Consider the following 26117-nt stretch of genomic DNA (forward strand, 5'->3'; position numbering starts at 1 on the left):
TTTTAATCACTGTTCTTATCAATCCCCTGGCTTCTGCTTTACTGATTGACAGTATCATCTCAACATTAGGATGTTTAAGAGCCTGCTTGGCAATAATATACACTTCCTCATTCCCCTCTACTCCCACATGAGCTGGTACCCCCATCTATTTCACCCTATACAAACACTGTAAAACCTCAGACAATACATCCTGTCTGCTCTGAGATACACATGAATTTAAGCTCATCAGTGCTGCACAGGAGTCAGAGCAGATGACTATCCTGTCTGGCCTCACCTCCTCCACCCACTGCAACCAATATTTGTATTGTTTTTAATTGAACATTTATTTAGTATGGCCAACAACTCCATTGTGTAAAACAGATAAATGATCCATTGCTCTTTTTGTCACTGCCACCTTCAACTCAGGAACACTAAAAGCTGCACCTGTCCTCCGTGTTTTAGGGTCCTTAGATTCATCTGTGAATATATTCAAGAAAGCATAGTATTGTGTTCTTAATAAAATGTCGTTCCATTTGACTTGTAAATAATGTTTAATAGCTGCAATACAATCCCACTGTATACCAACACATTGCATTATGTTTATATATTATAACTTTTTTTTAAATTCTATATTCCTTGCTGTATTCGTGCCCATACCTGGTCTTTGGCACCTCTCTGTGTGTATAATTGGCTGTAGTATAATGCACACACACACATACATTATATATCATTTAGCATTGATAGGATCTCTGTACTATAAGGTAACAAAAGCTGGCAATACTGTAATATTCAAAGGTAAATGAATAACCATAGTAAATGAAATGTTCCTCCAGTCCAGTGAGTGTGTGAGGGATTTTGATTCACCAACCTAGCCATTGACCTATAGACCTAGGTGGCATACACACAAAAACATTCACAAAATGAAATATTTTCCTCAAAACATATAACACATTATGGCCATGTTGTTACATGGATCAACATTTCATTATAATTCACATTATTCTAAGCTGAAAAATGATAATTATAGTAGCCTAGGCTAAACATGACAGCACATTACATAACAGGGTAACAATATGATACATAATAGACATAAAGAGATTGAAAAAGAGAGATGAGTTTACTGAATGGGAAACAAACCTTCCCAGTAGAGAATCTAAATACAGTATATCCTTCCTTTCTTCCTCCTCTACCTCTGCTTTCCCTCTTCCTCCCCCTCTCCATCTTATCTTCCCTCTTCCTCCCTCTCTCCATCTCGTCTTTCCTTTGTGTCTCCCTCTTCATCTTCCTCATTCTCTCCCTCTGTCTCTCCATCTCCCCAGTCTCTGCATCATAACCTCTGACCCTTGTGTCATGTGACTCCTGGTCAGATCCAGTCCCATAATCCTCTCTCCCACTGTGTATCCTAATTGTGGGTCGGGCTGTATCCATTGCTGGTATGTGACATCCGAGGGGGCTTTGGGGGGGGGGGGGGGGGGGTGAGATGAGCCTGTGACATGGACTCCTCCTCCCCCTCACTCTCTTAATTCACTTCTCTCTCTCTTTCTCCCTCTCTGTTTCCATTATACCTTAGTCGGTGTCCTCACTTGAGATCTATGCTGGAAGGCATTGGAATTCCGTCCCTGATTCTGGTCATTTCGTTTGAGGTGGCTGTTACTCACAACATCACCTGTGTTATCAGTTATCATCTAGTAACGGCTTCTTCTCTTCCTCACTCTCTCTGGTTATCACAGCCTTGCTGGTGTGGGTTACCTCTGGGGTTTGTGGTATATTGCCAATATACCATGGCTAAGGGCTGTATCCAGGCACTTCGTAGTATCCAACAAGCTTTCTCTACCCTTAACCTTGTTCTGAACACCTCCAAAACAAAGGTTATGTTGTTTGGTAAGAAGAATGCCCCTCTTCCCACAGGTGTTACTACTACCACTGAGGGTTACCTCATACAAGTACTTGGGAGTATGGCTAGACGGTGCACTGTCCTGCTATCAGCACATATCAAAGCTGCAGGCTAAAGTTAGATCGGCAGGTAAGGGTGCTCTCAAGCGGCTAGATGTTCTTTACCATTTGGCCATCAGATTTGCCACTAATGCTCCTTATAGGACACATCACTGCACTCTATACTCCTCTGTAAACTGGTCATCTCTGTATATCCGTCGCAAGACCCACTGGTTGATGCTTATTTATAAAACCCTCTTAGGCCTCACTCCCCCCTATCTGAGACATCTACTGCAGCCCTCCACATACAACACCCGTTCTGCCAGTCACATTCTGTTAAAGGTCCCCAAAGCACACGCATCCCTGGGTCGCTCCTCTTTTCAGTTCGCTGCAGCTAGCAACTGGAACGAGCTGCAAGAAACAATCAAACTGGACAGTTTTATCTCTTCATTCAAAGACTCAATCATGGACACTCTTACAGACAGTTGTGGCTGCTTTGTGTGATGTACTGTTGTTTCTACCTTCCTGACCTTTGTGCTGTTGACTGTGCTCAATAATGTTTCTACCATGTTTGTGGTGCTACCATGCTGTGTTGTCATGTGTTGCTGCCTTGCTACGTTGTTGTCTTAGGTCTATCTTTATGTAGTGTTGTGTTGTCTCTCTTGTTGTGATTTGTGTTTTGTCCTATATAAAGTTTACATACACTTAGGTTGGAGTCATTAAAATGTGTTTTTTAACCACTCCACAAATTTCTTGTTAACAAACTATAGTTTTGGCAAGTCGGTTAGGACATCTACTTTGTGCATGAGTAATTTTTGTGCACAAGTCATTTTTCCAACAATTGTTTACAGACAGATTATTTCACTTATAATTCACTGTATCACAATTCCAGTGGGTCAGAAGTTTACATACACTAGGTTGTCTGTACCTTTAAATAGCTTGGAAAATTCCAGAAAATGATGTCATGGCTTTAAAAGCTTCTGATAGGCTAATTGACATAATTTGAGTCAATTGGAGGTGTACCTGTGGATGCATTTCAAGGCCTACCTTCAAACTCAGTGCCTCTTTGCTTGACATCATGGGATAATCAAAATAAATCAGCCAAGACCTCAGAAAATGTTTTTTAGAACTCCACAAGTCTGGTTCATCCTTGGGAGCAATTGCCAAACGCCTGAAGGTACCACGTTCATCTGTAAAAAAAATAGTACGCAAGTATAAGCACCATGGGACCACGCAGCCGTCATACTGCTCAGGAAGTAGACGCATTCTGTCTCGTAGAGATTAACGTATGTTGGTGCGAAAAGTGCAAATCAATCCCAGAACAACAGCAAAGGACCTTGTGAAGATGCTGGAGGAAACAGATACAGAAGTATCTATATCCACAGTAAAACGAGTCCTATATCAACATAACCTGTAAGGCTGCTCAGCAAGGAAGAATCAACTGCTCCAAAACGGCCATAAAAAAAGCCAACCTATGGTTTGCAACTGCACATGGGGACAAAGATCGTACTTTTTGGGAGAAATGTCCTCTGGTCTTATGAAAGAAAAATGGAACTGTTTGGCCATAATGACCATTGTTATGTTTGGACGTAAAAGGGGGAGGCTTGCAAGTCGAAGTACAACATCCCAACCATGAAGCATGGGGGTGGCAGCGTCATGCTGTGGGTGTGCTTTGCTGTTGGAGGGACTGGTGCACTTCACAAAATAGATGGCATCATGAGGTAGGAAAAATATGTGTATATATTGAAGCAAAATCTCAAGACATCAGTCAGGAAGTTAAAGCTTGTTTGCAAGTGGGTCTTCCAAATGGACAATGACCCCAAGCAACTTCCAAAGTTGTGACAAAATGGCTTAAGGACAACAAAGTCAAGCTATTGGAGTGGCCATCACAAAGCCCTGACCTCAATCCTATAGAACATTTGTGGGCTTTACTGAAAAAGCGTGTGTGAGCAAGGAGGCCTACAAACCTGACTCCGTTACACTAGCCCTGTCATGAGGAATAGGCCCAAATTCACCCAACTTATAGTGGGAAGCTTGTGGAAGGCTACCAGAAATGTTTGACCCAAGTTAAACAATTTAAAGGCAATGCTACCAAATACTAATTGAGTGTATGTAAACTTCTGACCCACTGGGAATGTGATGAAATAAATCGTCCTCTATACTATTATTCTGACGTTTCACATTCTTCAAATAAAGTGGTGATCCTAACTGATCTAAGACAGTGAATTTGTACTAAGATTAAATGTCAGGAATTGTGAAAAACTGTGTTTAAGTGTAAGGTAAACTTCCGACTTCCAACTGTATATTGTATTTATTTCAATCCCAGGCCCCCGTCCCCGCAGGAGATAGGTAGGCCGTCGTTGTAAATAAGAATTTATTCTTATCTGACTTGCCTGGTTGAATAAAGGTTAAATAAAAACTTTGCGTATCATAACTAGAGAACCAGGGATGTTGGAGCTGGGTTGGAGAGTATCACCTGGGGGTCACTTCTCTCAGAATCTCCATTCACTTTGCCTTGGTTACTTAAAACAAGAGGGAGAAAAGGGGAATTCAAAGGGTATGCAGATATAAAGGGTTTAGATCGGGCAAAGTGACAGATATGCTTCAGTTGATGGTGATTCTTAACAGGACACAGAATACTGTTGCACGTCTGTTATTAAATGTGATGTAGTAGATCATATGAAAGTCTATTTCACAAAAACACTTTCACTTTCTTACTTTCAAAATCGGAATATTTTGTTGACCTGGAATCATTCTTTGATCCTGAGATAGCTAGAGATACAATTGTTGATTTGAAAAATACATTTCCATCAAACTTCAAGGAGACTCAAATAATGAAACATTAATGGTAATATTTACAGTAAAGACATGGACTTACCTTCGGAACACTTCCAGCAGATGAGAAACATGGATGAACAGCCAATAGATCAGAAGCCAAGACACCAATCACAGCACCAGCTATTAGGGGGACGATGGAAACATACAAATACAGAAACAGTTGGAGATGGTCAGACAGACAAAAACATGTTGTTGATGTCGCCCATATCTGCTTGTACTATCTATATTGTTAAGCTGTGTCATCTCACTGACTGGGTTTTTGGCCTTATAAGTGTAGCTGTCTGTCTGACTCTGGGGATGTGATGTTGAAGTGCTGTCCAGTAAGCACCTGGCTCCACATCTCCCCCTGGTGCTCAGGCCAAGACCAACGGTACACCACCAGCGGACACTCAGCACTGCAGCAAAGTGTTGCCATGGTACTGTTCCATTCACAGGTGACTTCAGGTTGTGATACTGTGTCTGTGGATGGAAATGGATAAGTATGTCACATAGCACACACACTCTTTCTTTCGCTCTTTCTCGTTCTTTACAATCTGTTTGTGTTCTCTGTTTCTCTCTTTCTTTTAATCTCTATTAGGCTGCGTTTAAAAACAGGTTTTGTGGGAGTTACAGGAAGAAGTGATTGTGGGTTTGGGGACTGCCTCTGTAAATCCAGGAGAGACACAAAGACAAAGCAGGAAAATTGCTTGAGCCACACACACACACACACACACACACACACACACACACACACACACACACACACTGCAAGCAAAGGAACCAACATGCACACACACATACCGTACACACATACGCACACGCTTACTGAAAACAGACAGTGTATATGTCTGGTCAAGCAGTATGCTGTTAAACTCCACAGAACAAACGCCATTGACTGTTTTCATCAAACTGGGGATTCTCAACTCTCCAGTAGCCTGGTCCATGGTTGTGCCACGTTCGAAGCCACCATAGGTGTACAGCCCAAAATCCTTGTCAAACTCTGCTGTCTTGTTCAAGCCATGCTTCCATAGGATGCATGTGATGGAGTCAGGTATAGTGAACTTGTCCGGCATCAACACAAGAAACTCTCCCACTTTTCTGTAGCTGTTCATTTGGAAAACCAGACATCATACAGGTGAAAGTGAACTAGTGTCCAGGTTAGAGGTTAACATTCTAAATGGATCAACATAACCCTATTGACATTGAACGTGATGCATTCACAATAACAGTTACTCAGTTTACATGCACTTTTAAATGTGTCATTTAATCCCTATGTGGGAATTATGTTAAGTGTGATTTATGTAAAGCCCTTAAAATAAAATTATGCCAAAATAAAGGGGAGAAGTGAGGGTTACGACATACAATTTCAGCTGTTAAAATCTCTCTCCTTGCCAATACAATAAGCCTATAACGTCATCATTGGGAGGCAGAAGTGGAAACCCCAAGAGTTGGGGAGTAACTGACTACATGTAACCTACCCAACCCTGGAAACTCCCTATTTATTATGCTAAAGCCACCCACCCACACACACAGCTAAAATGTACCATAATGTTATGGACCTGCAAATAGGTCTTCTGCAATCACATATTACAGTTATGGTGTACGAAAACGCAGCCTACTTGTGCGAATGTCTTATTATTTATTAGCAGTGTCGTAACATTATGTTTTATTGTGAAATGCTGGTTTGTAATCAGCACACATAGCATACCAGTAACTTGTGATAAACATGATTGCGTCTTAAAAATAAGAGTTTTGCGCCACCCATACAACAGCCTGTGCAACATAATAACCTACTTGATGAAACTGCGCAGAGTATCGCTTCCGTCAAAGAGACGCTCTAAAGTTTGAGCCTTTTTGCTAGTTTTTTTGTAGCTACAGACAAGACAGTCGTGTAGTATGTTGACTCACTCTGGCTGTCTTTAGCCTGCCTGCCTAGCAGACATGACATGATGTAAAAGTGAAAGTAAAACTTAAATGTGCCTGTTGAGCCACTCGATTGAAAACAATATGTTGGATTTAGCCTATGACCAGCGGCGACCCGTCAAGTTTTGAGCACCACAAAATGCCTGTTTTGCTTGTTATTTTGGCATTAATATGTGTCACATATCAGTTTGCAAACAATGTAAAAATAAATAAATAAATGAGTTAATAAAGGCGCATACAAACATGGTCTCTTTTGCTTTCTTGAGTAAGGCAGCTCCAAAATGCAGGGGTTTGAGCCTAGCTCAGTGCTTCCTGTGGTGGTGGTGGGGTAAACCCGCAGAAAATACAGAGCATTGCGTCTGATTGACCCCCAAATCTAAGGCCAAAGTGAGTCCAAAAATGTATTGTATGCTGCTCCATAAATCATGTAATATGGTAGGAAGATATATATAATGTAGCTAAGAAAGTAATAAATACTAAGTGTATGGTGTGTAGTAAGCTGTTAGTAGCCCATGTGCCTCACCATAATAATTTGGTCTATTTTCACCTCTTAATTTCGCTTGACGTTACTATTCTGACTCGATGGTGATGCACATGTAGCCTATAACCTGTTTTTGAGAAATGTCATCATCTAATATTGTAAGAGGTTTCATTGTCTGCTTATATGCCTCCTTGATCTGGCTTGGTGTACAGGGAAAATACTGTAAGAGCATCCCATGTTCTCCATTCTGTCACTGTACATTTCAAAAGTGCTGAACACATAGTTACATTGACTACGTCCGTAGTTGCTCGCTCATTAATGTCTCAATTGAAATTACGGAATGCCTCTTATCCGCTCATCGTTCCCATATGCCATAGTTTGTATATCTCAATTGTGAGTAGAAACCACATTTGTTTAAGCAAGTCAGCCATATCAGCTATGTTTTTTAAAAGGGCAGTAAACAAGGCTGAATTAACTGTTTCGCTGCCATACAAGGCTCTGCTGATTGCCAGGTGTAGCAGTGGTAAGTCCTGGAAAGAAAGTTCTGCTGTTGGGACAGCTTTATGTCGGCCCTAACAGTTTGTGGGCACCACTTGTTGCTGTTATAGTGCAATTAATGTATTGTTTAGTGTTGTGTAGTGTCTTTGCTGGCATGCATCTAAAAAGAAATTGGGGCGTTAGCCCCACCAAGATTTACATGATAAAATCGCCACTGCCTTAAAAATAAAAAATAAACCTAGCTAGTGACTTCAAACTAATAAAAATATTCATCAAAGGCTAAACACATGTTTGACAAAGTAATTACGATTCATTTTACTCATCAATTCAGATGAGTCTATACCATACTGTGCAGTTGTTTGAGGCCTCCCTGTGCCATATGGGAGGTGGTGCATCTAACCTCCTGCCTGGAGCAGTAGTTGTTTATTTCATCACTAAAATTGCCTGCTACAGTGTTTCATACAAAATGTTTTTATTTTTCAAGGTAAAATATTTCTCTCTCACACACACACACACACACACACACACACACACACACACACACACACACACACACACACACACACACACACTTGAATTTGTAACTCATGATTTCAAACTGGATTGAATGAATATTGCATTCAGTTTTAAAATTCTATTTTAATTGAATTTAATATTTAAATTGAATATTTATATATTCAGTTACAATATGGTATATATTGCATTCATTGTTTGTTTGCAAACTATTATTTCTAGTTTATCAAAGTGTCATTATGTAATGTTTTACACATTCGAAAGTCTCTCAGCCTATCACACAATGTTATGCAAATGAGTTGCTGTGAGGATGCAGAAGGCATGCTGGGGGAGTTTTTGGGAAGGCGTGTGCGGCTGGTCAGTGTTGGGGTGCATTGTCTGTTCATTCAAATATAATACACAATGATTATTCCTTGGGAAATCAGTGTCCTAGACTGTTTACACAAGTCCACAAACAATGTGCTAGTTTGTGGCCTTACAGGTTCGTTAGAAATTGGTGGCAGCGGTGGGATCAGCACGTCAACTAGCTAACAGCAACTCGCGAGCTTGGCTAATTTTAGCTGGTTAGCTGCGTGGGAAAATGGAGGGAGAAGTCGAACAACCCGGGAACAGCAATCAACAACCACCGACACCCGGTGGTGGTGGTGGTGGTGGATCAGCCGGGTGTCATGGACAGGCGGATTGACAGGGCGATGTTCATGCCATAATCTTTAGATGGGAAAGAAGTTGAATGGACTGTTTGGATTGAACACTTTGAGTTAGCAGCGCAGGTGAATGGATGGTGAGCGGCAGATCGTTTGAACTTTCTCATGCTTTTGCTGAGGGGAAATGCTCAGAGATTTTGTAGTACTTTACCTCAGGATACAAAGAACGATTATAACAGTGTGAAAGTGGCTTTGCAGAGGCTTTTTGAGCTGCCAGAACATGCTGACTGGAATCATGCCTTTTTTTTTTCAGGACAGAAAACGTAAAGTTGGTGAGTGCATTCATGATTTTGGGCATAATTTAAGCAAGCTAGCTTCAACGTCTTATCCAGATTATAGTGTGCGCACACGTGATTCGCTGGCACGAGACATTGGGTGCGGTGATCTTTGTATGCACCTGCACAAGGCAGTACCAAAAACGTTGGAGGAAATGAGCATTACTACAGAGCTTGATCCGATAAGGCAGCTAGAATTGCTGGAAAGCAAAGACACTTCCCAATAAAAAAGACACTTCCCAATACAAAGACACTTCCCAATACAAAGACACTTCCCAATACAAAGACACTTCCCAATACAAAGACACTTCCCAATACAAAGACACTTCCCAATACAAAGACACTTCCCAATACAAAGACACTTCCCAATACAAAGACACTTCCCAATACAAAGACACTTCCCAATACAAAGACACTTCCCAATAAAAAAGACACTTCCCAATACAAAGACACTTCCCAATACAAAGACACTTCCCAATACAAAGACACTTCCCAATACAAAGACACTTCCCAATACAAAGACACTTCCCAATACAAAGACACTCCCCAATACAAAGACACTTCCCAATACAAAGTGAACATGTGTGGGACAAGCAAGGTTCCTCTGCCTCTAGGATCAACTAGACCTTGGACTCGCTTGCCGGTGCTCAGTGGTTTTCCATTTTAGACTTAGCCAGTGGGTACTGGCAAGTCGAGAAGCACCCCGTTTTTCCATTGCAAAACTGTTGCAAAACAGTTTTTGTGACAAAGCGAGGGCTTTTAAAATTCCAGGTGGTGGGGTTTGGGTTGACAAATTCTCCAAGCAGCTTCCAGCATCTCGTGAACCAAGTTTTGGCTGATTTACAGTGGACAACATGTTTGGTGTACTTAGACGACATCGTAGTGTTTGGTCGTACATTCCAAGAGCATGTGAAGCATTTAGACTAGGTTTTCAGCAGACTGGAGCAAGCAGGACTTAAGGTGAAGCCATCTAAGTGCCATTTGTTCAGGTCACAGGTGAGCTACCTGGGACACATCATCTCGGCTGAGGGAGTGTCCACTGACCCCATGAAAACAGAGACAGTCAGGTTATGGCCTAGTCCCAAGTCACTGACAGACTCAAGAAGCTTTTTAGGCCTGGCGTCAACACTACAGGAGGTTCCTACCAGATTTTGCAGCTACGGCGGCGGAGCCTTTCTACAGATTGAAAGATGAGGGGGAAATGTTTGAGTGGAACGCAGCGTGTGAAGTGGCCTTTTAATGAATTAAAGTCCAAGCTTACCACATCCCCCATACTTGCTTTCCCTGACCGAAATCTAGATTTCATAATGGATACTGATGCATGTGACATAGGGGCAGTCCTCTCCCAGAAACACGAGGGTAGAGAGAGAGAGTAGTAGCATATGCCAGTCTGGCAAGGTCAAAACAGGAGAGGAAGTATTCAACTGCCAAGAAGGAGCTTCTTGCTGTGGTAGTGTTTCTAAAACATTTCAGACACTTTTTTCTGGGGAGGACATTTCTACTGAGAACTGATCACAGCTCACTGAGGTGGCTGAGTAACTTCAAACAACCTGAGGGACAGTTGGCTAGATGGTTAGAGAAACTGGATCAGTTTGACTATGATATTGTCCACAGGCCAGGGAGACTGCACAGTAATGCGGATGGTGTGTAACGCCGACACACACAGACAGAGAGTGTAGAACCAGCCGTCTCACAGGAGGCCACTGTCAATCTGAGAGCCGTTGTAAACAAGCCTCAGGATGTCACTATAGAGCCTGTAGTTGGAGCTCAAACAAGCCAGGCAGTACCCAAAAACACAGCTTTCTTTTTGGAAGCACAAGATAGAGACCCAGTGGACAGGATAGAGACAAATGACACCATCTGGAGAAGGGTTGTTCCAGATGAACTCATACATGAGATACCTTTATCAACAATGATACAACAGGAAGCCATTTAGGAGTTGAAAAAGTCCCCGTAAAATCTGAGGAAGATGTTATTGTCCAGGCTGGCAGAGAGCCATAAAGCAGTGGTTTAAGGGCTGTGTTGCGTGCGCTGCATGCAAGTTACAGGGTCCAGCCCCCAGAGCGCCCATGACGAGTTCTGTCACAGGCCGCCCTTTGGAGAGGATAGCTGTAGACTTAATGGGTCTGTTTACAGAGACGGAACGAGGTAACAAACAAATGATGGTAGTGTCCGATTACTTTACTAGGTGGTCAGAGGCATATGCCATACCCAATCAGGACACAGTAAAAGTGGCCAGGAAACTGGTAGAGGAATTTGTGTTGAAGCTAGGCGTTCATCTCTCTATTCGTAGCGACCAGGGGCGGAATTTTGTATCTTCTCTTTTTAAAAAGATCTAAATCTTTTACAAATGAACAAAACACGAACCACTCCGTACAACCCACAATCAGATGGTTTTGTGGAAAGAATGAACAGAACTCTGATCAGTATGCTTTCACTTTGTGGGATGAGATACTTGGGATGAGATACTCCCATATGTGAGGATGTCATACAGGATTAGTGTTCTATCTTCCACAGGGTTCACACCATACAGGGTGCTGTTCGGTGCTGAAATGACTTTACCGGTTGATGTGGTTATGGGAACACAACCAAATGAAGGGAAACAGTATGTTTCTCAGTATGTGCAAAAGGTGCAAGGGTATTTAAGCACTGCAAGGGAAGCTCTAAAGAGAAATCACCTAAAAGCCACAAGTAAACAAAAGCAATACCTTGATCTGAAGGTGACACCCCAGAGGTATGAGGAAAATGAGTGTGTGGCCTAGAGACTACCAGAAGGAAAAGGGGTCGTCACCCAAACTGAGAAGGAAATTCAACGGTCCTTTCAAAATGACAAATAAACTGTCAGAGGTGCTGTATGAAGTTGTACAGTGTAATGGACCTTATCGTGCCGTGGTACACTACAACAGGATCAAACCTTACTCTGGGGTTGTTTCACGTGAGGTCACTGGCACGGGAAAAGAGACATACTACCCCCTTAAGGAAACAGGGTGCTCTGAGGAAAAAGCAACCAATGTTGCCTAGGTTACCCTTCAGGAGAATGGTGGGGGACATTGTGAGACTGTGGGCTCCAAGGGATGTTAATGTCTCAGTGGAACGGGAAATGGACACTTTCAGAACTGAAAGCTCAGTCGAAGACACAGAGACTCATGCCACACAAACGGACGTGAACACGGACTTGCCCTGTGCACCTGCAAGAGAAAGTGGCTCCTTTGAGACGGGTCAAGCACCTGAGTCAATTGCAGCAGAAGATCACATGGGTCAGAGGGGTAGACCCCAAAGAACTATTAGGAGGCCTGTTTGGTCAATGCATTCTGAATGTGTTTGGTTACTGTACACTTCTCTGAGGTTATTTTTTGTGTGTGTTTATCCAGGTTATTAAACACAGGGTGTGTTCAGTTTAAGAAGGGGGTAATGTTTACACATTCAAAAGTCTCTCAGCCTATCACACAATGTTATGCAAATTAGTTGATGTATGTGAGGAGATGGGAGCCATGCTGAGAGAGTTTTTGGGAAGGTGTTTTGTGCGGCGGGGGGTCAGTGCAACTGTTCATTCAAATAAAATACAAATTGATTATTTAGTGGGAAATCAGTGACTTAGACTGTTTACATAAGTCAACAAACGTCCGCGTTTCATTGGCCTTACGGGTTCGTTACACTATGAAGTGAAAGTCAGCTTGCTACTAGATAACTTCTCGATATTGAAACTGGACTGTCGTGTTACTAAGAATTTGTTGGCTAATGGCTCAAATTTACATTGTTACAATGCAGCCTAGATTACAGGCTACACACATTTCTTAATTGTTGCAATGTAGCCCCTAGATTCTCCACCCTTCTCCCAAAGTCCCTGACTAGTCGTGTATAACTCTTTGGCGCCTCTTTGGTAATGGCATGGCCTTGTATATTGCTTTTACCAATCAGGTTTTTTTTTTTAAATCGACTTTCGGAGGTCATAATAATAAAATCCAATATAGAACTCAAGTCCTTTATTGAAAAAATATAAATATCAAACTCACAAAGGATGGGCAGTATATACAGGCCGGAACTCAGTCGTTACAGATAGATGTCACACTGAGCTTTGAAGTGCATTTGTTTTGCACAGCAGCATGTCTCAGAAGGAAGGAGTGGACACTTGATTTGGGAATCGTCAGTCCTGTGGTGTGATCCGTTTGGTGAACCTGGCTGAGAAGTCATCCAGTACATGCAACGAGACTGATCTCTAAGTCTAGTTTTAACTAGTCCCTTTCCCCAGCTCAGTCTTCACAGATCTGAAGGGTTCAGATAGGTATATGTGTTGAAGGAATTCTAAATTCCTCTGTATTATTTCCCAATCAGAATTAAATACTCTGTCAATGCATTCGAAGGGTTTGTAAGACCCTAATATTTTATAAGAATGGATAGAGCCCCGGTCTTAAAAGTCAGGTAACAGCGTTTAATTCACGAGAGTACTGGTTACATACACATTTTTCCACAGGTTATAAACTGAAAAGGACGTCAGCGTTTTCTAAATGTTCTATCTCTTCATGACACTAGTAGAGAGGCCCTATAGTTCTCGAGCCTTCCCTCCTCGCCTGAAGCCAAGGTCAGTCAGTGTAAATCAGCATTCTAGACAGTCTGGAGATAGTCCGTCCCTGCCATCTGGAGATTGTACAAATGAATGAACTAAGGAACAGACCGTCATTGTTACTAAACTCTTGACCACATTCACTTCAGTACTGGGATCAGATAAGAAAATTCATACATATACAGTACCATAATTGTATTCTGATTAGTACACCCTGATTGAAATGTATACATAATTAGTCATTATAGATAAAAATTCCCTTAACAATATGTATGTTAGTGATGTCTGAACCCTTTAGTCCGTCACAGACTGATATACAGATTTATTTGAGATTTATTTTTTGAAATTCGGGTGACAATTATATTGTGAAAACAGTTATGCTCAGATTTGAGGGTATTTTGAAGGAATTTGATAAAGACAAACACTGTTTGGCAAATTTTAAATTAAGGTATTAAAAAAAATACTCATGCACCATTGTTGTTAGTAATACATCTCAGTGCTGCAGAGCTCTCTCTTAGTAATAAAACATCTCAGTACTGCAGAGCTCTCTCTTAGTAATAAAACATCTCAGTACCACAGAGCTCTCTCTTAGTAATAAAACATCTCAGTACTGCAGAGCTCTCTCTTAGTAATAAAACATCGTGGGACTGCAGAGCTCTCTCTTAGTAATAAAACATCTCAGTACCACAGAGCTCTCTCTTAGTAATAAAACATCTCAGTACCACAGAGCTCTCTCTTAGTAATAAAACATCTCAGTACTGCAGAGCTCTCTCTTAGTAATAAAACATCTCAGTACCGCAGAGCTCTCTCTTAGTAATACAACATCTCAGTACCGCAGAGCTCTCTCTTAGTAATAAAACATCTCAGTACTGCAGAGCTCTCTCTTAGTAATACAACATCTCAGTACCGCAGAGCTCTCTCTTAGTAATAAAACATCTCAGTACTGCAGAGCTCTCTCTTAGTAATACAACATCGCAGTACTGCAGAGCTCTCTCTTAGTAATACAACATCTCAGTACTGCAGAGCTCTCTCTTAGTAATAAAACATCTCAGTACTGCAGAGCTCTCTCTTAGTAATAAAACATCTCAGTACTGCAGAGCTCTCTCTTAGTAATAAAACATCTCAGTACTGCAGAGCTCTCTCTTAGTAATAAAACATCTCAGTACCACAGAGCTCTCTCTTAGTAATAAAACATATCAGTACTGCAGAGCTCTCTCTTAGTAATAAAACATCTTACTGCAGAGCTCTCTCTTAGTAATACAACATCTCAGTACCGCAGAGCTTTCTCTTAGTAATAAAACATCTCAGTACCACAGAGCTCTCTCTTAGTAATAAAACATATCAGTACTGCAGAGCTCTCTCTTAGTAATAAAACATCTCAGTACCACAGAGCTCTCTCTTAGTAATAAAACATATCAGTACTGCAGAGCTCTCTCTTAGTAATAAAACATCTTACTGCAGAGCTCTCTCTTAGTAATACAACATCTCAGTACCGCAGAGCTCTCTCTTAGTAATAAAACATCTCAGTACTGCAGAGCTCTCTCTTAGTAATACAACATCTCAGTACTGCAGAGCTCTCTCTTAGTAATAAAACATCTTACTGCAGAGCTCTCTCTTAGTAATACAACATCTCAGTACTGCAGAGCTCTCTCTTAGTAATAAAACATCTCAGTACTGCAGAGCTCTCTCTTAGTAATAAAACATCTCAGTACTGCAGAGCTCTCTCTTAGTAATACAACATCTCAGTACTGCAGAGCTCTCTCTTAGTAATACAACATCTCAGTACTGCAGAGCTCTCTCTTAGTAATACAACATCTCAGTACCGCAGAGCTCTCTCTTAGTAATACAACATCTCAGTACTGCAGAGCTCTCTCTTAGTAATAAAACATCTCAGTACTGCAGAGCTCTCTCTTAGTAATAAAACATCTCAGTACTGCAGAGCTCTCTCCCTTTGCAAGGCAGATGAGGATGAGCTCTACCTCTCAAGGCTGGTTCCTCTCAACCAACACTCTCTCCCTACAGTATACTTTGCCTAGTGGTGGGGGGGGGGGGGGGGGGGGGGGGGGGTTGGACTACGTTATTCTGAGAAAAATAAACAATACCAACCCATACAAGGCTTACAAGGCTTGAAGAACTTTGAAATTCACAAGCTGCGATTTAAAACAGAAAGTGCATTGGGTTGGCATTAAGCGCTCTGGGGAAAATATCTGAAAAGGAATCATACAACCACAAAGTGATTGACACTATCAGACCTCATGATAAGGCCCAGACAGTTTGAAGAAACAAAGGTTTATTACAAACAGAGTAGGTAAAACGACAGGTCAATAGGCTCATGGTCGGGGCAGGCAGAGGTTAGTAATCCAGGACAGTGTCACAAGGTACAGAACGGCAGGCAGGCTCAGGGCAGGCAGGTTCAGGGCAGGCAGGCTCAGGGCAGGCAGGCTCAGGGCAGGCAGGCTCAGGGCAGACAGGCTCAGGGCAGGCAGGCTCAGGGCAGGCAGGCTCAGGCTCAGGGCAGGCAGATGGTCAAAACTGGGAAAACTAGAAAACAGGGACTAGAAAGACACAGGAGTTTGGGGCAAAACGCTGGTAGGCTTGACGAGACAAGATGAACTGGCAACAGACAAACAGAAAACACAGGTATAAATGCATAGGAGATAATGGCGACATCTGGAGGGAAGGGGGGGGGGGGGGGGGGGCAGACTGTCAGCTTTAATTTGAGGGTATTCTCATCCGTATCGGGTGAGCCATTTAGAAATTACAGGACTTTTTCTACATAGGCCTCCCATTTTATGGACCCAAAGTATTGGGACAAATTCACCATATTTGGTCCCATATTTCTAGCACACAATGATTACATAAAGCTTGTGACTAAAAACTTGTTGGATCCATTTGCTGTTTGTTTTGCAGATTATTTAGTGTCTGATAGAAATGAATGGTAAATAATGTATTCTGTCACTTTTATTGTACATTAGAATATATGTTTCTTTACACCTCTATATTAATATGGATGCTACCATGATTATGGATAATCCTGAATGAATCATAAATAATGAATGAGAAAGTTAGACGCACAAATATCAGACCCTCAAGACTTGCTAACCTCTGCATCTAACTTTCTCATTCCTCAACGCATTATTCATGATTCATTCAGGATTATCCGTAATCAAGGTAGCGTCCGTGTTAATGTAAAAGTGTTTAGAAACATTATCTTCCTATTTAGAATAAAAGTGACTCAATAATACACATAAGCGAATTTGTCCCAATACTTTAGGTCCCCTAAAATGGGGGGACTATGTACAAAAGTGCTGTAATTTCTAAACGGTTCAACTGATATGGATGAAAATACCCTCAAATCAAAGCTGTCAGTCTGTACTTTAACTTTATAGTCATTGTATAATTTTAAATCTAAAGTGCTGGAGTACAGAGCCAAAACAACTAAAGATGTCTGTGCCAATACTTCGTAGCTCACTGTACTTCATCTGATTGAATGCATGTTACTTTGTGCAACGTTCACCTGTTGTTTTCCTTCATTTTAAATGTACATTTTATTAACAACATCTCCAACAGTTCAAACATGTTTCTCTCTTCTTGGTCGTTTGTCTCAATGTAACAGATATGGAGTCATGTACTGAGAGCCTTCAAACCCCATGTTTCTGGTCCTCAGTTACCCCACCAGGAAGACCACCAGCTGGAAGGAAGCAACAGAGGAAAGAGCTCATGAGACAAAACATTACTAATGACTAGGGCCAGGAGTTTTTCCTGGTCAGCTCACATGGTCTGGAAAAACTCTTGGTCTTTTGTTATAAATGCAACAACAGGTGTTCTTCCTTTCCTTTAAGAATACCAGCACCAATCAGACTTGTTCATTGTTTTGTTCATTGCAACCAAATTAAAATAATAATACCATGTTGATCATCACTAACATAATAACAACGCAATAATGTGAGCACTTCCTAATGCTTCTCAATAAATGTAGTGGTTGGTGTCTTTCTCAGACTCTTACTTACCATCCTAAAACACTGGATTCTTTACTGGTGGTCTTTCTACTTCAACGGAGTGGCATCTGGCAAGAAAACACACAACAAAAGAGTTGGACATAATCATACGCACACACACACATATCCCTGGTCTCCCTTCACACCCTCACAAGCTACAACAATACAAAAAATAAAAATAAATCCTGGTTAATGTATATTCTGGACCACTAACTAGCTCTAGTTATATCATTTCAAGTAACACTCTAGATCACGTGACAAACTCATTCCACGGAGGGTCGAGTGTCTGAGGGGTGTTCGCCCCTCGTGCTCGATTGATGAATTAATGTCACTAATTAGTAAGGAACTCCCCTCACCTGGTTGTCTAGGTCTTAAACTGAATGGAAAAAACTAAAATCCGTAGATGCTAAGCCCTTCGTGGAATGAGTTTGTTCTAGATGAACCCTCTCTTCTTATAATACAACACACGATAATGTATTCAGCTTTTCAGAATTAGTCTGTTACAGGAATCAAATAATCAGGACAAATATGGTTTGAGTTCACTGTAACTGCCAGAGCACTCTGTTACCAGGTAAACTATCCGCTTAAGTTTCATACACACCTCCATTCCCCTGCCCAGCTTGGTCTGCGTCCCCTTCCCCTTCATTCCCGTTGAAAGCAAGTATCAGAAGCATTCTATGTGTGCTATTTCTATGCTTCCCGTTTCGGGTTTTGTACACCAGCTTCAAACAGCTGAATAAACAATATGTTTGGTTATTCAAAATATATTTTACACTGATTGCTTATTTTGTCACAAAGTGAAATTATGTACACTTTTATAATTATATCACCCAGGAAATGGAGGAATGATTTCTGTATAGTCCATCTTTAAAGAAGTTGCTTCTGTTTGTACAGCTTTAAATTAACTGTATGACTCGCCTTGTTCTGACTGGACTACATCACTGCCTTTAGTTGAGAAGAAGAGAAGAGAGAAGTTGAGTTTAGCATTCTCATACACAGATCACATTAGCATTGGTTGTGTTCACTTCTGGATGACAATGAAAAGGAGGCTCAGTGGCAGAATTCCAGGTGAATGCCACTGTCTTCTTACCCTCAGGCTTTGACTCATCTTTAGGACTATTGGATCTGCTAGGTTTATCTGCTAATGAGAACAGAAGGACAAACTCTTTCTAATTCGATCATTTGAAAGAAATATCCAATACTTTTATAATACACAGTATAATGTATACTAAACAAAAAAATGATTGTGAGGCATTGCATAACCTTCTGTTTCTACATGACCACGCACAGACATACACACGGGTACATACTCACAGATATATACATACGCACACAGAAACACTTACTGATAACAGTGTACAGTCGTGGCCATACATTTTGAGAATCACACAATTTATTTTCACAAAGTCTGCTGCCTCAGTTTGTATGATGGCAATTTGCATATACTCCAGAATGTTATGAAGATTGCAATTAATTGCAATTCATCTGATCAAAGTCCCTCTTTGCCATGCAAATGAAAAAACATTTCCAATGCATTTCAGCCCTGCCACAAAAGGACCAGCTGACATCATGTCAGTGATAATCTCGTTAACACAGGTGTGAGTGTTGAAGGCTGGAGATCACTCTGTCATGCTGATTGAGTTCGAATAACAGACTGGAAGCTTCAAAAGGAGGGTGGTGCTTGGAATCATTGTTCTTCCTTTGTCAACCATGGTTACCTGCAAGGAAACACGTGCTGTCATCATTTCTTTAACACAAAAAGGGCTTCACAGGCAAGGATATTGGTGCCAGTAAGATTGCACCTAAATCAACCATTTATCGGATCATCAAGAACTTCAAGGAGAGTGGTTCAATTGTTGTGAAGAAGGCTTCAGGGAGCCCAAGAAAGTCCAGCAAGTGCCAGGATCGTCTCCTAAAGTTGATTCAGTTGCGGGATTGGGGCCCTCCAGTACAGAGCATGCTCAGGAATGGCAGCAGGCAGGTGTGAGTGCATCTGCACGCACAGTGAGGAGAAGACTTTTGGAGGATGGCCTGGTGTCAAGAAGGGCAGCAAAGAAGCCACTTCTCTCCAGGAAAAACATCAGGGACAGACTGAAAGTCTGCAAAAGGTACAGGGATTGGACTGCTGAGGACTGGGGTAAAGTCATTCTCTCTGATGAATCCCCTTTCCGATTGTTTAGGGCATCCATAAAAAAGCTTGTCCGGAGAAGACAAGGTGAGTGCTACCATCAGTCCTGTGTCATGCCAACAGTAAAGCATCCTGAGACCATTCATGTGTGGGGTTGCTTCTCAGCCAAGGGAGTGGGCTCACTCACAATATTGCCTAAGAACACAGCCATGAATAAAGAATGGTACCAACACATCCTCCGAGAGCAACTTCTCCCAACCATCCAGGAACAGTTTGGTGACGAACAATGCCTTTTCCAGCATGATAGAGCACTTTGCCATAAGGCAAAAGTGAATACTAAGTAGCTAGGGGAACAAAACATCAATATTTTGGGTCCATGGCCAGGAAACTCCCCAGACCTTAATCCCATTGAGAACTTGTGGTCAATCCTCAAGAGGCAGGTGGACAAACAAAAACCCACAAATTCTGACAAACTCCAAGCATTGATTATGCAAGAATGGGCTGCCATCAGTGGCCCAGAAGTTAATTTACAGCATGCCAGGGCGGATTGAAAAAGAAGGGTCAACACTGCAAATATTGACTTTTTGCATCAACTTCATGTAATTGTCAATAAAAGCCTTTGACACTTATGAAATGCTTGTAATTATACTTCAGTATTCCATAGTAACATCTGACAAAAATATCTAAAGACACTGAGGCAGCAAACTTTGTGGAAATTAATATTTGTGTCATTCTCAAAACTTTTGGCCACGACTGTATATGTCTTGTCAAGCTGTTTTCTGTTGAACTCCACAGAATAAACTCCACTGTCTTATATCTTCAATCCACTGATTCTCAGCTCTCCAGTAGTCTGGTTCAGGGTTGTGCGGTTTATGAAGGCAGCATAGATACCCAGACCACCCGGATCTGTGTACTTCCCATGCTTCCATACGATGCTTGTGATGGAGGCAACCACCCGAGCCACTGCCTGTTCACCCCGCTATCATCCAGAAGGTGAGGTCAGTACAGGTGCATCAAAGCTGGGACAGAGAGACTGAAAAACAGCTTCTATCTCGAGGCCATCAAACTGTTGAACAGCCATCACTAACATAGAGAGGCTGCTGCCAACATACAGACTCAAATCTCTGGCCACTTTAATAAATTGACTTAATAAAAGTATCATTAGTGACTTTAAATAACGGCACTTTAATAATCTTTACACATCCAACATTACTCATCTATATACTGTATTCTATACCATCTACTGCATCTTGCATATGCCGCACGACCATCGCTCATCCATATATTTATATGTACATATTCTATTCATCCCTTTACATTTGTGTGTATAAGGTAGTTGTTGTGAATGTATTAGATTACTTGTTAGATATTACTGTATTGTCGGAACTAGAAGCACAAGCATTTCGTTACACTCGCATTAACATCTGCAAACCATGTGTATGTGACCAATACAATTTGATTTGATTTCATGATAAAGATCATCTGAAAAGCAGACATTTCATACATGTATCAGAGTATCAATGTATCCAGGGTAGCACATTATGGTTAGGGTATAAATATGTAGTCCTAACCCTATTGGCATTGAAAGTGACATTATTATCAACCTTTACTGTTTATATCTAGTATTCTGTTTGCTGATGTGTATCTGGTCTATGTAGTCTGACCACTTTGACTAGTATCCCCCACCACCACCGGAGCAGAAATGTATCTAGACTACACTACAGATTAAAGTCTTTGGGGACACCCTGTCCACTATTATATCAATATAGATCCTATTAAACCACTAGAGGGGCTCAAAGTTCCAGAATGGGGCAAAAAATGGCAAACATCTTGTTCAGGGAGAAATCCAAAACCAGTCTAATTGGATTGAATGGCGGTAGAGGCATAGATGATGCACTTCCTGATTTTACTGATGCAGGAAAATAAAAGTAAGGCATGAGATGTATCAGAAATTGTGTAATGAAATTATAGTCAACCTAAAATTGTCATATAATTATAGATACAGCATATAGGAAGAGGATGAACTTTAATGTCCCAAGGGGAAAATGGTCTGAGACACACAGTACTGCTGTATACAAAATAGACACTGTACATTACACACTCAACATAATACATACATTACACATTAGCCTTATCATACACTTCTCATACAGCCACGGGGAGGGATGTTGTCTCACACCCATATGGGTTTTATACAAATTGTATGTACTGTACACATAGTCATTAAGATTTACTGAATAAAAATATATATAACATGTGTTGGTCCCATGTTTCATGAGCTGAAATAAAAGATCCCAGAAATGTTCCATATGCAAAAAAGCTTATTTCTCTAAAGATTTCTGCACAAATTTGTTTACATCCCTGTTAGTGAACATTTCTCCTTTGCCAGGATACAGTGCATTTGGAAAGTATTCAGACCCCTTGACTTTTTCAAAATGTTGTTACATTAGTCTTATTCTAAAATGGATTCAATAGTTTACCCCCCCTCATCAATCTGAACACAATACCCCATTGTCTGCGGTCGAACGACCACCCCTCATCACTGTCAAACGCTCTCTAAAACACTTCAGTGAGCAGGCCTTTCTAATTGACCTGGCCCGGGTATCCTGGAAGGATATTGACCTCATTCCGTCAGTAGAGGATGCCTGGTTATTCTTTAAAAGTCCTTTCCTCACCATCTTAAATAAGCATGCCCCATTAAAAAAATGTAGAACTAAGAACAGATATAGCCCTTGGTTCACTCCAGATCTGACTGCCCTTGACCAGCACAAAAACATCCTGTGGCGTTCTGCATTAGCATCGAATATCCCCCGTGATATGCAACTTTTCAGGGAAGTTAGGAACCAATATACACAGGCAGTTAGGAAAGCAAAGGCTAGCTTTTTCAAACAGAAATTTGCATCCTGTAGCACAAACTCCAAAAAGTTCTGGGACACTGTAAAGTCCATGGAGAATAAGAGCACCTCCTCCCAGCTGCCCACTGCACTGAGGCTAGGAAACACTGTCACCACCGATAAATCCGCGATGAGTGAGAACTTCAATAAGCATCTTTCCACGGCTGGCCGTGCTTTCCACCTGGCTACCCCTACCCCGGTCAACAGCCCTGCACCCCCCACAGAAACTTGCGCAAGCCTCCCCCATTTCTCCTTCACCCAAATCCAGATAGCTGATGTTCTGAAAGAGCTGCAAAATCTGGACCCCTACAAATCAGCCGGGCTAGACAATCTGGACCCTCTCTTTCTAAAATGAGATTTTCTAAAATAGGGTTGCAACCCCTATTACTAGCCTGTTCAACCTCTCTTTCATATCGTCTGAGATCCCCAGAGATTAGAAAGCCGTATTCTCTTTGTTCTTGTTTCCTTATTAGGATGCCGGTGGGCGGAGTTGGGAGGGTCATCAGCTACATGGGAAACACCTGGGCCCCGCTGTGTCATATAATAAATACACCACTTTCCCATTCATGGAAGAGACTCTCTCCATGCAGACACCTTTATAGATTTTGTTGTGTTTCTTGGTGGCTTTTTGGTTGGTTTGCTTTGGCATCTTTCAACACCCTGCAATATCACATTTATGCATGCAAAACACTCACTTACACTACTGATTACTGATTACACACACCATTGTATATTGTACTTAGTTTAGTTTATTTAGTAAATATATGTTTTGTTACTCCTTATCTCCACATTGTCTCCCTTTTGTTACGGGCTTTGAGCCGGTTCGTAACACTATTCTGTATACTTCTGGCCCTTCTTTGGACACTGTGTTAACTAACCTCCAGATGAGCTTCAATGCCATACAACTCTCCTTCTGTGGCCTCCAACTGCTCTTAAATGCAAGTAAAACTAAATGCATGCTCTTCAACCGATCGCTGACCACACCTGCCAGCCCGTCCAGCATCACTACTCTGGACGATTCTGACTTAGAATATGTGGACAACTACAAATACCTAGGTGTCTGGTTAGACTGTAAACTCTCCTTCCAGACTCACATTAAGCATCTCCAATCCAAAATTAAATCTGGAATCGGCTTCCTAGTTCGCAACAAAGCATCCTTCACTCATGCTGCCAAACATACCCTCGTAAAACTGACTATATAAACCGATCCTCCGATGTCATTTACAAAATAGACTCCAACACTCTACTCAGCAAATTGGATTCAGTCTATCACAGTGCCATCCGTTCTGTCACCAAAGCCCCATATACTACCCACCACTGCGAACTGTATGCTCTCGTTGGCTGGCCCTGGCTTCATATTCGTAGCCAAACACACTGGCTCCAGGTCATCTATAAGTCTTTGCTAGGTAAAGCTCCGCCTTATCTCAGCTCACTGGCCACCATAGCAGCACCCACCCGTAGCACGCGCTCCAGCAGGTATATTTCACTGGTCACCACAGCAGCACCCACCCGTAGCACGCGCTCCAGCAGGTATATTTCACTGGTCACCCTAAAAAGCCAATTCCTCCTTCAGGCCGCCTTTCCTTCCAGTTCTCTGCTGCCAATGACTGGAACGAACTGCAAAAATCACTGAAGCTGGAGACTCATATCTCCCTCACTAGCTAAGCACCAGCGGTCAGAGCAGCTCACAGATCACTGCACCTGTAAATAGCCCATCCAACTACCTCATCTCCATAATGTTATTTATTTTTGCTTCTTTGCACCCCAGTATCTCTACTTGCACACTCATCTTCTGCACATCTATCACTCCAGTGTTGAATTGCTATATTGTAATTATATTGTAATTATTTCGCCAATATGGTCTATTTTTTGCCTGTATATATACTTTTTCTATTGTATTTTTGACTGTATGTTTGTTTATTCCATGTGTAACTCTGTTGTTGTTTGTGTCGCACTGCTTTGCTTTATCTTGGCCAGGTTGCAGTTGTAAATGAGAACTTGTTCTCATCTAGTCTACATGGTTAAATAAAGGTGAAATTAAAAAATGTAAAAAAATAGTCAAAAAGTCAAAGTCAAAAGGAGATTCAGTTCCTTTAAATCCATGATTCTCAATAATGATTAAATTCAGATCTTTCCCAAAAAAGGATAAATCCACAAAAAACGCAACCTCAGAGGGTCACCCATGTCGTCCAGTGCTGGTGGTCAAGATGGGAAGGTGCCTCTGGTCCACAGTTCCCGGGCTAGAGAGATGTCAGTTAGGAATAAATCATTAGGAACAAGAGTTGGTAACAGACTAACAGTCTACTTATAGTGAGTTGACCAGAAGTATTGCACAATAAAGGGAAATGAAGTGAAAACAGTCTACATTGTTATCACACTCCAACTTACCGTCCGTCCTACAATGTTGAATTCTCTTCTGTTTCCCCCTTTCCATTGTCGTACTTCACCGTGTCTTCTTTCAGCAGCACGGACCCCTCTGCAAGAAAACACAATAGGAGAACTCAACTAGAGAAATGGAACCATTCAGAATTCATGTGATTCAAGAATGCTGTAATAACAATGGCACTGATTCCTTCTCTGTTATCACTGTTTGTGACAGTTTAAGATGATGCCAGTCTTTCCCATCTATTTGAGACTGAGGTCTGTACATTTATCCTGACGCATACAGAGGGATTTGAGGTGAACTGTCCCTTTCTCATACACACCTCCATTTGCCTCTCCTTTTTCAGTGGCGTCAAGGTCGCCCCCTGGTGCAGCGCTGCCATTCATTGTAGTCTCATCATCGCCCCCTGAGGAAACACACAGAGAAGGTAAAACATGTACGACAGCCTCTCTACTGAACCACCAGTGTTTCCCAGACAGTGTTTTCTTAGACAGCAAGCCCTCCCACCACAATATGTTTTTTAAACCAGACTTGTTCTAACAATCCTCAACATATTTGATGGTAGAATTCCAGTGTAACACCACTTTCACCTCAATCTGTAACCAGGTTTCCATCCAACCTTTTTATGCGTACCGTGTACATTTACACCATCAACATTGATTACAGCAAACAGAGTAGAAGAGGTTCCTTGAATTTAAAATGTATTTTCCCTTTAAATTTGCATAAGGTTGAGAAAAAAATATTCTCAGTGGTGGGATTTACAGCTGTGCAATCTCACACACACACACACACACACACACACACACACACACATACACACACACACACACACACACACAAAGGTCCCTAATTGAATTAAAACAGATTTCTGGAGATGGCCATTAGTGGAACCGTAACCTCTGCAGAATCAAATAAAAGGAAAACATCAACTACAGCCTCTCTCCTACTGCATCAAACACTGCTTAAAGCAACAATATGTAACTTTTTGGGCGATCCAACCAAATCCACATAGAAATGTGAGTTATAGATCT

At 41.5% G+C, this 26117-nt stretch overlaps 1 protein-coding gene and 2 long non-coding RNA genes across 6 annotated transcripts in view; 1 reads left to right on the forward strand and 2 right to left on the reverse strand.

The window, feature by feature from the left end:
- Positions 1 to 511: 511 nt before the first annotated feature.
- On the reverse strand, positions 512 to 6687 carry LOC110495664 (uncharacterized). Its single transcript, XR_016488340.1, has 4 exons — positions 6523 to 6687; positions 5078 to 5208; positions 4790 to 4869; positions 512 to 4433 (listed from the first exon to the last, which is right to left on the reverse strand). It is a non-coding gene; the product is annotated as an uncharacterized LOC110495664 (long non-coding RNA).
- Positions 6688 to 15956: 9269 nt separating this feature from the next.
- LOC110495661 (uncharacterized) overlaps positions 15957 to 26117 on the reverse strand; it is a 30389-nt gene continuing 20228 nt past the window's right edge. For 3 of the 4 annotated variants that reach the window (XM_090207879.1, XM_090207878.1, XM_036952006.2), the window contains 3 exons: positions 25409 to 25492; positions 25092 to 25179; positions 21819 to 24943 (listed from right to left, as the gene is read on the reverse strand). In XM_090207879.1, the coding sequence (XP_090064005.1) occupies positions 25100 to 25179; positions 25409 to 25492 (164 nt within the window). In that variant the 3' untranslated portion in view covers positions 21819 to 24943; positions 25092 to 25099. Of the gene's footprint in view, positions 17375 to 17693; positions 17750 to 21818; positions 24944 to 25091; positions 25180 to 25408; positions 25493 to 26117 lie in introns of those variants that run through there. The other variant, XR_016488337.1, reaches the window with a different exon arrangement.
- LOC149975436 (uncharacterized) lies at positions 20975 to 24779 on the forward strand. The gene is made up of 2 exons (XR_016488339.1): positions 20975 to 24179; positions 24234 to 24779. It is a non-coding gene; the product is annotated as an uncharacterized LOC149975436 (long non-coding RNA).

Source organism: Oncorhynchus mykiss, chromosome 18, assembly GCF_057628025.1.
Source record: "Oncorhynchus mykiss isolate SJ-2025 chromosome 18, ASM5762802v1, whole genome shotgun sequence".
Classification (NCBI taxonomy): domain Eukaryota; kingdom Metazoa; phylum Chordata; class Actinopteri; order Salmoniformes; family Salmonidae; genus Oncorhynchus; species Oncorhynchus mykiss.